The sequence below is a fragment of the Echiichthys vipera genome (genome assembly GCF_963691815.1).
Source record: "Echiichthys vipera genome assembly, chromosome: 2".
Classification (NCBI taxonomy): domain Eukaryota; kingdom Metazoa; phylum Chordata; class Actinopteri; order Perciformes; family Trachinidae; genus Echiichthys; species Echiichthys vipera.
The window spans coordinates 10,292,982-10,308,746 of NC_139827.1; the positions used below are offsets into that span (position 1 = coordinate 10,292,982).

Below are 15,765 nucleotides of genomic sequence, written 5' to 3' on the forward strand. Positions count from 1 at the left end.
AATAAATAAATAAATAAATACAGAAATAAGTGAATAAATAAATGCTGGAATAAATTAATGAAAAAATAAACCCATGAATAAATGGGACATCCTATCTCATTAACATATGAACACAGAAATACATAAAAAATAATTGAATACAGGAATAAATAAATAAATGAATAAATAAGTGCTGAAATAAATGAATGGAAAATAAATGGGACCTCCTACCTCATTAATATATGGACACAGAAATACATAAATAAACATATTAATACAGTAATAAATGAATAAAAGCAGAAGTAAATAAATAAATTAATAAATAAGTGCTGAAATAAATAAATAATAAATAAATGGGAGCTCCTACCTCATTAACATATGGACCCAGAATTACACGAATAAATAATTTAATACAGGAATAAATAAATAAATGCAGAAATAAATAAATAAATGAATAAATAAGTGTTGAAATAAATAAATAATGAATAAATGGGACCTCCTACCTCATTAACATATGGACACAGAAACACATGCAGAAATAAATAAATAAATGAATAAATAAATGCAGAAATAAATAAATAAATGAATAAATAAGCCTTGCAATAAATAAATAATAAATAAATGGGACCTCCTACCTCATTAACATATGGACCCAGAAATACATGAATAAATAATTTAATACAGGAATAAATAAATAAATGCAGAAATAAATTTAGGTGAACAAAAATGTAGAAATGAATGTAAAGCATTTCTTTATTTTTTTTGCATGTATTTATTTATACATTTATTCATGCATCTATTTGTTCATTTATTACTGCTTTTTTCTGTTTGTTCCTCTTTGTATTTATACATTTACTTGTGTATTAATGAATTAATATATTGAGTCATCCGCAGTCAGGTTGAGTTTTAACTGAGCCCCACCGTGTGGTGCTGCAAAAGCCACCTGAGCTGCACACCTGCCAATGAGCTTGAATGGTCTCCCAGCACCTCACTGCGCATGCGCCGCTCTCACTCAAGGAGCTACACTGTCATGGCGGTGACGAGCTGAAGCTACCGGGGGTAAATCAGGAAGAGAATGTAGTGCAGCTGGGTTAACGGTGACATTTAAGCGAGTCTGAGGAGTTTACCGGGGAGGACCGAGCGGACAGCTGTCTTTCGTCGACTCCCGGTGACGGACTTATACCCCCTTTTTCCAGTTTGTAGAGTTTTCGCTCGTGCCAAGCGCGTTACCTGTCAAGTGTCTGGACTCAGTGACAATAGCAACTTCCACTGCTGTGCGGAGACAGTCACAGTACCCTCGTTTGTCATTTGACCGAGCACGGAGGGGGGAAACCCGGTTTAAGGGCGAGCGCTGCTTCACCTGCACACTTCCTCGCGGCTTTTAACGGCATTAATCCATCCGTCTGGGATCAAGTTACGGACCAGGGGGACAGGAGGAGGAGTAGTTGACTGTGTGGAGTGAAGCGTTGACATATCTGGCAAATTACCTTTGCGCCTTTTTTTTTTTTTTTGCACCACTTTCGCTAAACTGTTTTTGGATGGGGAGGTTTGGTTTGTGTGTCTGTAGACTGTCAACAACAACAACATCAACTGAGCTGAAGGGGAGATAGAGCCCTCTTTCTCTGCTGTCACTCACCATTGGAGGTGAACAGGTGCCTTACCTGTGAACAGTCACCTGTCCCGTCCTTCCTTACTTAGCAATGGCGAGCGAGGAGACGGTGCGCACTGCACAGCAAGGTGATGGACAGGACGGGAGATCAGGCGCCATGGCGCTCAACCCCGGAGTGCCCATCAGGGGGATCAAGATGAAATTTGCCGTGCTCGCTGGCCTGGTGGAAGTTGGGGAAGTTTCCAACCGAGACATTGTGGAGACTGTGTTCAACCTGGTAAGCTGATTATGAGAGCTCAGGGTAGGCCTTTAGATAGCACTGGCACGCCGTGCTGTAGTACTGATAGTGGCATCTTAACGTTTTGGAAAAGTCTGACATCATCCTCATCTGCATGATAAAGGTGTTGAGGACTGAAACACACAATTAAGTGCGGAAAATTTTTAGCACCAATGGGTTTACTGTGACTTTATGGTGAGCAGCAGCAGCAGCACATTGGAACTGGCATGAGTCATATGCTAAATGACTATTGTTCTGGTTGCCCTTGTTGCCCCTTTTTGAGATGTTATTTTCTTTATTCATTGTATACCAAATGGCTTGGTCTACAGAGGTTAGAAGGAGTGCAAAAACTAGGCTAATATATTGTCTCATATTTGGCATACTTCTTATTTGTCTATTACATACATATATTACAGTTCTCATTGTCTCTACATATGTAACATGTTAGGTTTGTTAAAAGAAAAAACACCGTTCCTCTGTTTTTCATGACATGGTGCTATGTCAGGGAGAATGATCATGGCGTTAATGCTGTTGAAGCAAATCAGCTGGTGCTTTTTGTGACATATCCAGGTCAGGCAGAGTGTGTGTGTGTGTGTGTGTGTGTGCTTTATCTGTCTACTACCTGTTGTTGGTCACCCTAAAGTCCTTATCCAGCTTTGTCTGTCCGCAGCACTGATAGCCCTCTGGCTGCCGAAGTTATTATGACATGACTTGGCAGCACCTGCATGAGAATGAATGAAACTACCACTACCGGTAACAAGGAAGTTTAAGTGTGAAGGAGAGAGCGTGCTCAAATGGGTTGGCTGGTTGGGTGGGAGGAACAAGAGAGCGAGCGAGAGAGAGGTGAAGGTGGAACCAGTGAAACTGCTTTGTCACTGTGGCAACACAATGGAGTCCTTTTTTTTTAAAGGAAGGCTCATCCTCCATGACTGTAGTCAGAAAGTTTGCTCCAACACCAACCCCCACAGCCACTATGTCTGCGAGTACAACAAAAAAGCTATTTTTAGCAACCAATTAAAATCCAGTGCCTTTGGTTTCCATCAGTGACAACTACTTTTTTTTTTTGACAGTTTTCAAGCCTTTTAGGACAGACAGGAAATGGGGTGATAGAGAGAGGGGGAGACATGCAGCAAAGGGCCGCATGTCAGATTCGAACACTGCCTCAAGGACTTTCAGCCTCTTTACATGGGGTGACTGCTCTAACCACTGTTCCACCGTCCGCCCCAGTGACAACTACTTTTAACAGATAAATAGCGATAGCAAACAGCAAAATGTGCACCCTAAAATATATTTTTTACATATCTTTCTTTTTTGAATTAGTGATATTTAAATATTGTGTTATCTGTTTTTGAGACAGCGGTGAAGAAAATTAAGTTGTTTGACGTGGGGGAAAAGTTCGACTTAACCACTTACCAATAAACGGCACAACGAAATGTGCAAATTAAATCAACTGACAAAGGACCTGATGAACCTGACATTTGTAAATTTTGGGGTCACGGTCAGTTTTGTGTCACGTTTTTTTAATTATTATTCTGACGTATAACTGCATAGTATTTTAATTACTCATTGTATAAGGGGGCAAAAAATGGCAACCATATTTTCAGTTTTGGCAACCAGAAGCTGATGCCTGGTAACCACTTTTAAAAGTTAGTGTTGAATGTCACAACGAGATATTTAACAGTCCTAAGAGAGATAACAACATGCATATTTTGTTTAAAGAAATTTTTTTGGCCCGTTTTTTAGACGCTATAGCTGGAGGTTGACAGGAAATGGTGGTGGGGGGCGAGATGCAGCAAAGGGCACAGGTCCGAATCGAACCCTGGCTGCTGCGGCGAGGAGTCTTTTGCCCTCAGTATACGGGGTGCCTGCTCTAACCATTAAGCCACTGGGCAACCCTGATTTTTGAATTTTCTTTTATAAGAGACAGCCATGCATATATTTTGACAGAAACGTCCGTGTGCAGCTCTGCCTGTGGCCCTGAGACTCCGTGTTTACCATGGTCAGTGTCATTTTAGGGCTTTGAGCGATCACACCATGCATTTAATTATGCTCACCACCCTCCACAATCTTTCTCTCACACCCACTGCTCCTTCAAATGTTGGATAATCCGATTGCATTTATTGCATTTGCAGCCCTCTCAATGCACAAGTCATCCACTGTATTTGGTTGAATGCAAGATAGTTGCCTCAGGAGGCTCATCTTAAATATTCTAGTGTGACTTAAAGCATCGGCCCTGGGGGCTTGTGACACATGGGCTTGGGTTATGCAGGATTTAATTGTTTAAAAAGGGAAAACCTCACACTACACTGTTTTACGCTTCTGTTTAGGGCAATACGGCATGTCAGTTTGTCAGTTTCAGTTGTGAACGTACAATTGAGAGATAAATTTAAACCCTTTTTAAGCCTCCTGTAATGTCTAACTGTTAATATTTAAACTGGTATCCATAATGTATTTGAGAAATGGTAATATCTCCGTGTGGTGGATTATCCTTACCTGTACTATCTCTCATATTAACTGTATTCTCTCTCATACTCTGCTACTGGGAAATGTTGGTTGCCTTGTCATGGCTTGTTGGATTGTACCTGTCTTGGTTGACAGTATCCCTTTTAAAGCAGAGCTGTGCTGGAGGCAGTGAACTTCATAACATTTTTCTTTCCATTTCATTTATTTTTTTCATGGAACTCATGAAACTAATCACAAATACAGTAGTGTCACACGTCAAGGTACAATACAGCATGATTTCAATTTTTTTTTCTTCCAGTGGCTGATTAAAATAAACCTCAGGTTTACACACAACCTCCAGCAGTAAATGTACCATCTTAACTGTAATACTGCGGAAAGTTTCATTAAAGCTAACTGACTTTTTTTTCTTCAACATTCGCTTTTAAGTGTTTTAGAGTTTTTGCAGGACCTTTTAAGGCTTGTTTGCAGTATTTATCACAATGGCGTAATTGTCAGTAAAGACCTTCTTAGCTTTTAAAGCAGCAGTATGTTCTAAGACTGTATCAGAGGACTAATAATAATATGAAAGGGCTACTTCCAATTCCACTGAGAACCAATGCCCTACTTCACAAACCTATGCATGTCTCATTGTTTTTTTTTCCTGGCAACGAAAAAAAAAATCCAAACCATACTGGTTCATATAAAACTGGCCAGCAGCTCTCAGCCCACAAGATCACACAATCTGATTATAAAGTAGGCTTCTCACACTGAGCAAATGTGAACAAGCCAGAGAAACCAGCGGAGATGTATTTCTGGCTACCTGTCAAATATCAAAAATGGTCACTGATATCTCACCCTCTAGTTTGGTCTGCCAACTCTTGAGAAACACATCTCTTGTACTTGGTAAATGTTTGACTTTCTTTCCCAGTCACTCATTTACTTCATCCTTTAACGCATGTAGCATACAGTCACCTTGTGTGCGCTCATGTGGTGTTAGTAGCAGCTCACAGTTTTACAGGAAGCAGTCGGGTTGTTTGCAACAAACACTACTGACAGATGTCTCCATCTACTCTGATGTCATTTTCAGTTGACATTAGTTAGAGCAGATGTATGTTTATGTCATTTATAACAACTTGCCTATTTATTACACTTACAAAGTCTTAGTCATGTGAAGGAACGACAGAAAAATATTAAACATGTATTAAACATATTTTCAGATTCTAAGAGTTAAAGATAAGTTAGATTATAAATAAATCTATGAACCATTCATACCCCACTTTGAGAATCACTGAGTTAGGAAACAGCTCACAGGCAGTTAATATTGAAAATACATGTTTATAACGATGTTGTTATATAATACGCGATAAGACATAATTACATCCTTATATAGGATAATAATAGATGAGACAGACAATGATTCCACCATGCAAAATGAATGTTCCCAGCACCAAGTTCACTGCTTGCCTGTATTAGGTGGCAATATCAATGTTAAAATATTAACACTTTAAAAAGGGAGTGCAAGGATTAGAGCATTAGGGCTGTTATGGCGATCCTATAACTATGGGAAATAGAAAAAAATAAACATCAGCTGAGCCTAAAGCACTCACGTATTGGACAGTAACAGTATTTGACATACTCTGCACCATCATCTGCTTAATTGAGCAGATCTACTTCTGTCAACTGTGCAAAATAGTTTTATAGAACAATGGAGTCTGCTATATAAACGGTGCGTGCACTGTACATATGCTGACAGTGATGTTTTTGTGAGGATCCGGTATGAGCTGACACTACAGGGCCTCCATTATATCAGTCGACACCTTTTAAAAAAAAATAAACACACGTTAACAACAAAAACAGCCTTCTGTAAATCCAAAATCAGGATGCACCACCTGCTCCAATACAACTTCAGTTATCACGATTAATGCAACAATGCGGCCTTCCACTGAGCTGAGGATAGACTCTTCTAGGACTGTGTAAACCATTGACTAATGTAAAGCTCTGTGGCTCATGGCTCCTCTGCTAGGTGACACAGGAGATGGGTGACTTTGTTGTGTGGAATGTTACTTTGGCTGTACCTGAAGTCAAGGTCATTGGGTTGGCTGCTAGCTTTGAGGACAGCACTGGAAACCAAAGCTACCAGTGCACACAGTTGTGTTCAATTCATTGTTGATTTCCCTTGAATGAATTTGAGACATTACATTAAGGTTTCCTTTTATTGTAGGATTCAAAGACTGACTAAGACGCGAAGGGAAACCACACGATTATGGCCACAATGATAATATGTTTATTTTGAGATCAGGATTTATTTATCATGATCATCCACTGATCGTAGCGACTAAATAATATTGCACTTTCGCATTTAAGAGCATTGCTTTCACTTTCATGTTGTGCTGCATCAAAATAAGGTCCTTATTCACAGTGCACCTCCTAGAAGCCAAATAGCAGCTAAAAGCTAAATAAAGTGTACCTAAAGGGACTAGCTCTTCATCTTCTGCTCTAGATATTTGATTTTTGTTTTGCCCGTCAATATATTACTCTTCTAGTGTGGACTGGTGTGCAACGGCATGACAGCTCCCTAAAAGTGAAACCAAAACATCTCAATCACCCCTTGATGGCTGGCTGTTAGTTTAGGCTGGCTTTATTTGGTATGCGGTGGAGTTTTTGAGTAATCTGTGAGCGGTATACGCTTTTTAAATGTCAATATTGCAGTCGATCATGTTCATGGCGTGATTAATATATGATCAATTGTGCAGCCCTTATGTTAAAACTCTGTGTGATTTTATTTAATATTCCATACATCTCAGGGCCTCCCAAACCAAAGTGATAGTTCTTTTACAGATCTAGTTGGAAATCAGGAGTTTAATGCAAGAAATACTTTTGTGAAAACATGCACACCTCTTGAACCACTGAGCATATAGTATTTTTATTGTACTGCCAGTCTAAGTACAGTTTATTAAATCTATATTGGGCTGTATCTATAGCTTAAATGTCATCTTATGTTTCAGGTCTGTAAATATTTCATGCTTTGTGCCTGTATTTAGTTCCCTTTGGAAGGGGCAACTACAGAAAAAGAAGACTCGTCCCTTTGTTCTGAATGTCTTTCTGTACCTTTATTTGTGTCAAAGAGAAAATCTGGTTCATTTAATTTGTTCAGAATTATTTTAAGGTGTCGTTTTTTTGGTTGAACATGCACAATATCTGTTTGAGGGTGCGTTGTTGCCCATTTTATCATCTCTTGTACTGATGTTGACACAGAGGATCCTCCTTTGAGATGCGGGCTGTCATAAGTAGAATTAATTGTTCTAAACTGTGCTTCTTAAAATAGTCTGCCTAATACCTTTTCTTACACACCACTGCAGGGGAGAATCATGCAAAGTAGATGTGCTCTGGAATTTATAATGGTTGAGGTTTTAAACGTGTGAAATTGATTTTTCACTAGCTTTACTTTTGGTATCAGCAGATGCTTTTTGCCTTTACTAACAAGCATTGGGCAATGGCTACAATTAGATTGTGAGATAAGGAATTAGATAATCACTTTATTCATTTTTGAAGATGTTAAAAGTGATATTTTTCCACTTACACCTATTTGTATCTAGCCTTGGAGCAGTGGCGGCTGCTGGTCTTTCAAGGAGGGGAAGCTCATTTTTCCGGCCTACATCATAAATGTTTTTAGTTTATTTATATGTTAATTCTACCCTTCGTTCCTTTTCAAGAAAATGATCTGTGACCTTGTCGTACCAACAAGGCGTCTTTTCCAGGGACTTGACCAGTGTCCTCTCAATTCAGCAGAGCTAGGCTCCTTAAACGGCCTTGGCCCAGCTGGAGCTGCTGCACCAGGCTACTGTGAAGTGTGACCGCCTGTGAGTGTGTGTGATTGTGATGGGGGGGAGAAGCTTCACAGCTGCTCGTTGGGCAAAGAAACCGCAGAGTGACAGAACAGAGTCACTAAACACAACGCTTGTAGTTTATAACAAAGACGAAGTCGCTGGGGATCAGTAAAGTCTCTTTATCAGTTCAGAACAACGGAATGAAAAACTTGGAAAATGCTCCGCTGGATGTATATTTTTCAATATCGCGGATTCGCTCATTTAGCTGTCAATCACATAGGGATTTCGCCTCTGACAGCTCGTCCTATCATCATGCAGAAGCCAAGCGTTCGGGCCAGCCCACTGCGCCATAGACCCCCAGAGACGCTGAGCGTCCGATGGGCGGAACAAAGTCCAGCATTTATCCAATGTTGTCTGGTTTCGTTGCAGTGGAACAACCCACTCTACTCTTCCCCATTGAAGTCAATAGAAGCTGAGTGTCCGACTATGTAAAGCGATGTGGGGATTAATGAGAAGGAAGTTGTGCCGGTTACCTGTGATAAGTAGCTGATTCTGAACAAAAGATGAAGGCTTTCTAGTGCATATTTAGTCAATGAAATGTACACACAGCAGTACATATTTCACCACTTTTTTTTTTTTTGGGTGACATTTTAGGGGAAGCTGAGCTTCCCTTGCAGTCTTAGAGCAATCGCCACTGCCCTGGAGATGGTTTTGGTTGCATATATGTCAAGGTGTTTGGGGACTTTGGGTGAAGGTACTGTAGTAGTTCTAAGTGATTTAGGTGTAATAGTTAAAAACAAATGTGGCCTTTCAAATCCATAATCACTGCAGTAACATTAGAGTTATGACCGTGAGGATCAACATGGCAGCTTCTTCTAGTATGTGCATATGATGCAGACAGGAATGCAACAAACGCACAAACTATCCTTCCAGTTGCACACAATAACACAAGTGGTAGGGGAGCGAGGGCGATCCTTGTCCTCTCTCCAGGCATGCTTTGCCCTCTCTGGCAGTAACAAAGAGCCCTCTAATCTGATACATGAATGAAACCCTATCTACTTCTCTCAGTTATCCGTCGCATCAGCCCAATTCCACGGTCACACCTTTTTTCCTCTTTCTCCACTGAAGCTGAAAGCAGTTTGAAGCACTTGAGGGCTGCTCTAAATAAGCATGACTGGACTCTGTTTATAGTCCTAAGTGTGGGATTTGTTTATTTTTAACAATACCTTCAATGCTTGTTGTGTCTGTAAGTCACCGTGTGTTGTGTGGTCATTTAGCCGTTTTGGCTGTGACATCTTGTTGACAGTTATATCAGTAAAATAAACATCTTGAGGGTGAGCAACCAGGTTTGACTAACCAGTGTGCAATTTAGCTGTAACTGCTGGCTGCCACTACTGGGATGTCCTTTTTTTAGCTTACCTGTATGGTTTGTCATTGTTTAGCCCCCAAGCCCATCAGATAACGAAACTATAATGCCTCCTCACCTACTGTGTTGTGTGCTGACAAACAGGCAGATGGCCTCAGGATTCAACGATGTTTAAAAGAGATGTGTCAACTAAGGCACTGTAATGTCTTGCATGACACAAATTCTGAGATATTTCACGTAGCTTGAGATACAGTATTTTGGGTCTTTGTAGCAGTCTTTTTATCTAACTCAACAGATATCCTTTTTGAAGATTGTTAGCAATGCCTTAACTAGTTCAAAGGTTTGTTTTGTATTTTCCTCCTAATTGCAAAAAGACCTATGGACAACTCTGTCCACAGGTTTAGTGTTATTGTCTGCGATCGGCTCTCACAGTATTGTGACACAGCACACAATAACTAATTAGTTTCACTGTTTAAACACGTTTCAGCCCAATGAACGTTATTCTGACTAAAAATTTGCTTGAATTTACTGCACTTATTTGTAGACTGATTGGTTTGTGGATACAGTTGGCAAACATGGAAACAGAATCAAATTTTCAACTTGTGTAGAGTGTTAGAAAGAAAACACAATAGACTAAATCTCTTCTGTTTACTTTAAGGTTGTCGGAATAAATACTAATAATAATCAATAAATCGATGAAGCCATATTTCCCTGTTGAGTAGTGTCTCTCAACCAATCGCAGAATCCATTCTCCATTCAAAGTATGCAACTGCAGTTCTTTATTAACATAACAACATAAGAATAAGACATAAGAGAGATTAACAACTCTAAGTTGACCAATACAGTATCCTGCAGAGATTGGCAAGGGTCTATTCAAATGAGAAAAACATAATTTTGTGTTTACCTCTAGTGCTAGTCATACAGGTTGCTTGGTATAACTACTTAACTATTAAAGAAATAGTCGCTATATTTAGTGTTGTGTCATGCATGAACATGTTACGGTCAAGGTCAGTTTATACCTTCGGTGTTAGGTTCCTGTGATGTAAATGTTACCATCCACAAGGATCAAGGTGGACCGTCCATGTGTAGCCCAAAAAAGTGACGGCATGGACTTTTCTGCACAGCCACTATGCTACAAGTGGAACTGTAGCTATCTACTGTGCATGTATTGAACATGTCCTCCACGTTGATAGTAGACAGAACTACCACGCTCCGTGGTGTCCGCAGCTGTCCATGTACACTTCCATATGTATAATTATAATATACATATAATAATATGTATAATTGAGCCTTCAGAGTAACGTCACAATAATAATTTTGTAAAAATCCTTACAAGGTGACAACCTCACCCAAAATTGCTTTAGCTTGCTTAGCCATGTTTGGTAAGTAGAGCTTTCTTTTGAAAGGGCATTTTCTCATGTTTGTTGATCACCCCCCCCCCCCCCCCCCACACACACACACACACACACACACGCACCCCTTTTGTGTTAAGGGAAAGTTCCCGATCAGTGACCATGTCCTACAAAAACAGCAAACCGGCACTATGTCGGCCCTTCTCTGTTGGAACCTAATTTTGACTTTTTCTTTTGACATAATCATGCACAGTGCAGCTTTATTCTTATGCAGTTACACACACGTGCAAATTACACCTCACTGGGCTCTTGCATAATTCCTCCCTCAACCGGCAATCAATTTTTTGGCTGCTTATTTGATTTAAGGTAGCAGTGGCAACAGGGACTCTCTCAGCCATGTTGAATTAATTTACCCCCCACAATGTTCCATAGTGTAGCAGGCTTATGATGAGTTGTTGTTCATCTCGTTTATCCAATGTGTCCCCCAGAGTCTGCTGCCAACCAATACTCCAAAGGGCGATGTCTTGGGGAAACATTACCTGTAGCCCCAAGTCTCATCTGACTGCCTGGAATATTTGTTCCTGACTTTATGAGCCAGTCACTTACAACATGCAACACATCTATCTCTACATATTTTAGGGTGTAGTGGAAATTTAGTTTTTACCAAGCTCCGGGGATAGACACACGGTGGAGCTGAGACCAGTGAACTGGCAAGTTTGATATTTTTCTCATACACAAACCTGACCTTGGTAAAATAATAACAGCAACAACACTCATCCATGACTCTTCAAACTCTGCGGGCTGTGATATCCTATGATAGACTAGCTGTTAAAGCTATCTAACTGAAACTCAGTTGCATTGAACAGTTTAATACAGTACATTTTCCATTGTGCCTCCTAGATGCCTCTGATTTGTCTTGCTTAGTGGTTACTATACTTTCAGAATACTGAGACCCAAGATATTTTCATTATAGTCAACCCAAACACTGCATTATAACTGGAGCACATTTCTACACGTTTGACCTTGGTCACAGAGGTCAATGTCCTTTTTGAACTCCACCTTCTGTGAGAAGTGTTTTAAATTCCCAATGAATACTTCGTACTGATTACACACATGCACAAACCATGCAAACACTATAATTACTGCCGCTTTAATGTGCTAGCACGGTGGTTAAATTGACATGTTGGAACACTATAGAACAACTTTTGGCTTAACGAGAAGCATTATTAACCTCCCGGCCCGCTATCTTCTCTTCACAGTAGGGGGTGTAATGATATGCTAATACTGCTTGCCTGCCAGACAAGTTTTCAGTGTTGAATGCTGGAAAAGGTGTGAATATTAAAACATAATATGAAGCGCTGCTCCTTTTGTAAAATAAATGAAGCCTTAAGGTGTTGGCTCACCTTAGTCCCTGTGGGGGAGATTTCTCACAGGAAAACAGAGTATAATTGTTAAGTGAGATCACAGAAGCCTCTAACTGGTTTATTGCAGAGTACATAAATCCTAACACATGTTTTTCTTCTCTTGTGTTCTGTAGCCCACGTCTTCTACCCTTTTCATTTATTTAGGCAGATTCAGTATACACTTTATGATTAAACACACCTGTAAACATTGTTTGGAGGTCTCCTGTGATGACAAAATAGGGTTTTAAGGCTCTCTGTGATTGAATTGGGAATCTGGAAAATGGTACATTGTCTTTGCATGGTGAAGTATGGCCTGGATATTTTTGCTTTTATTTCCAATAAAATTGCATCATGTTGCCAGAATCATTGTCAAGATTGTCAAGAGATTTATACTACACTTTTTTTCAGTGTAGTGCTCAATATAAGACCTTTTCTTGACCTCTGTGGCCTACCCAAATTAATTTAGTTATGTTTTAGTTATCTTTGCAACAAGCATTTAAGTACAGTGATTACTTTTCAAGAACTTTACAAGAACGCTGCTTTTAGCAGTGCTTAGTTCTCTTCTGCTCACAAACCCCTCATCATTGTGAGTTGATCCAACTGACTGACATGCCGTCACCATTACGTCGGCTACTTCTTATGGCATGTAAAGGATATTGGACATAAAGAAGTCTTATGTCAATTGATTATTTGTTTTTGTTAGTATTTTGATGATTACATTCTGTTATTCATATTGAGAACTTTTTGTTGTGTCCATAATGTGCAGTGGGCATCACAGCCATGCCATGCTCTTAGCTTTATGATTTCATGGATGTGACCACCGGTTTTACCACAAACAAATCAGCCTTTGCCCAACACGACTGTTGCTGAATGCTGACACAGTGCTAACCCTTTATGTTCTCTTTCCTCAATGCTGGTAAGCAAATGTTCTAATTTCAGCCTGTGGCATAGTCCTCCGTTTTATGGGCTTGAGTGCATGACTACTCTTCTTAACAGATCATCTGCTTTCCCCTAGCAAGTTGTTTGTCAATTTAGTTTTTTGAAATATTACCATATATATTACTTAGCTATGCTTGTGGGTTTCATGTTGAAACTTGGTTCTCTTGAGGTGAGACTCACATTAGGGTTGAAACTGCACATTTTTGATTGCATGCAGGATTTAAGTGCAAACCTGCAATGTGTGTATATAAGACCAAAAGAAGCAACAATTTCAAACTTCTGCCCTGACAGGAAATTTGGGTTTGTGACTGTCAACTTGCATGAGTCTGATTGGGAAAGATGGAACAGGCCCTATTGATTGATGGCTTGTCTGCAGACAGACAGACAGCTGTCAGCCAAAACAATGCAAATATGGCCTACAGCTTAGTTGTACCGTACCTTGCTTTGCACTGTGGATGGTGCATGGTACTGAAATAATTTTGAATAATATCACCAGATAGATAACGTGTGAAAAAAAACAAAAAACGGATGAAGCCTTTAGGAATGCATTTAATAAATAATCTAATTTAAACATTTGATTTTAGTATAATTTAAACCCAAATACACAAATGATGACAAGTAGGATCTCTAACAGCAGCTCTGTTTGTCAGAGGCAGTGGTACTCTTCTGACAAATGTTACATTGTTTTGGGAGAGACGTGCTGGCTTTGACTGTAGCTTAGCTTAACTGCACACCTAATGAACTGATCAGGCTAATGTCTGATGATCAGGCTAATGTCTGATTCCTGTCACTACTGTTTCTATATGAATTCTAGATAAATTACAGTGCTGTAGCTCTAGGCAAGGCTGCCGTACAGACATGTAGCACTTCAGCCATGGCAACAAGAATTCAAACATTAACACACTTTTTAAAATCTGTTTTATTCCCAAAGAAATGAAAATAGTACTTAAACATGTCGACGAACATGTACAACATAGAAGCTTGCATCTTCACTGCACCTGTATGTGTTGGACGTCCAGTTAACGGTGCTGAAAAAAACTGGCCCTTGGTCGAACCTGCTGACTCCTGGATGTTTCCTCTACCCATGACCTGTTTTTTTCTCACCCCCTCTGCATCAGCAAGTCATCTGTTGCCAAGGTCTGCACGCAACCTGTAGGGAACACAGGCAACACATAAGAGATGCAGTCCATAAATAAACACAACAAACTTGAATGGAACACTGTATTTACTTTTGAAAGTATTTAAGTTTAACAGTTTGTATTTACCCTTTTTTAACCAAGTCCTGCTGGTCAAGACAGCAGTATAAGCAGTTGCAGATAAATTATTTCACATGCTAGAAGACACAGAAACACAATACAAAAACAACAAACATTCCACCTAAGTCAAGGATTATGTGAAACGGTAACTTGTTTCCTTCAGGGCAGTTTGTAAAAGACCTTTAAAAGGTATTTAAAAAAGGGGTACTTTTAAGGTCTTGGCTATTCTGTAGCTCATTCCATGCCATGCCTATAAATCTGTGCCTTGCACCCAGAACTACGACCTGCTATACTCCTCACTAGGTCTCAGTAGTGGCTCCTAAACCACAAAAGGGAACTCCTCAAGTGATATTGCTGTAATGTCCGCCACTAACAGAGTATTGGATTTCAAAATAATCCAGTAGCATCCTTTACTTCTTCTTTTTGCCCTGTGTAAACCGCAAAGGTTTACTCGCACTATTCTGTTTTAATTCAACTGAAGTTATCAGCATTAGCTCCCATTTGTAATCTGGCCTTCAAGTGAACTGAGCTATTTTAAATGGAAATAACAGTTTTGCCAAATACTTTTTGGTGAATTCAGTGTCTAGTTAGACAAAATTGCAAAGCTTCATATGTTTTATTCGTTACATTTGTAAATTTGAAATCATGTAACATTTGTCCAGGAGCTTGATACATTTACTATAATGTGAGCAAACAATCATAAATTCTTTTACTTTCTTACTTTCCTGCAGTTGACAATACACCATTGATCTATAACAGATTAGGAAATGAAGTGAACAAATTATAACAAAGCTTGAGAACTGTATTAATATAATGATCTGTACATTTTTAGCTTTCTTTTGAATATTCACCATATTTTTATTTACAGGATCCCTCATGGTGTTTTGAAAATATGTTTTTGTTAAAAATGGTAAAGTTTGAAGCCTAAAACTTAAGTCATACTTGCTGCTGCTACCAGTACTTAAATCACTGAAAACCGCTTACTCAGAAATGAGTAAGCAGAATGGCCACACAGTTTACTGTGGTTTTACTTATGAGTGATCATTGAGATGACATGTGTAGCATTATATTTTTGTTAGTCTTGTACTGTAATGACTTGATTTTCTTCCACTGCCAGAACTGTTTTATGGAACTGCAATAATTGCCATGACAACAAACTGCATGACGCTTTTTTAGCTCAAAATGGATTAATTTTTTCCTCTGAGACAACCGTCAAGAGTTTCGACTAAGCACAAATTAATCTTTTATTCTCACAGACAGAACTCATAGTTAATTTTAGAGAAGTATAAGGGATAGTTTAAATGAAGTTTTTTGC

General features: G+C 39.3%; 1 protein-coding gene across 1 annotated transcript in view; it reads left to right on the forward strand.

Annotated features, from left to right (window-relative positions):
- The first annotated feature begins 1,092 nt into the window (after positions 1-1,092).
- lrba (LPS-responsive vesicle trafficking, beach and anchor containing) overlaps positions 1,093-15,765 on the forward strand; it is a 196,666-nt gene continuing 181,993 nt past the window's right edge. Inside the window, 1 exon segment of the mRNA XM_083933277.1 lies at positions 1,093-1,865. Coding sequence (XP_083789403.1) covers positions 1,680-1,865 — 186 coding nt within the window. The 5' untranslated portion in view covers positions 1,093-1,679.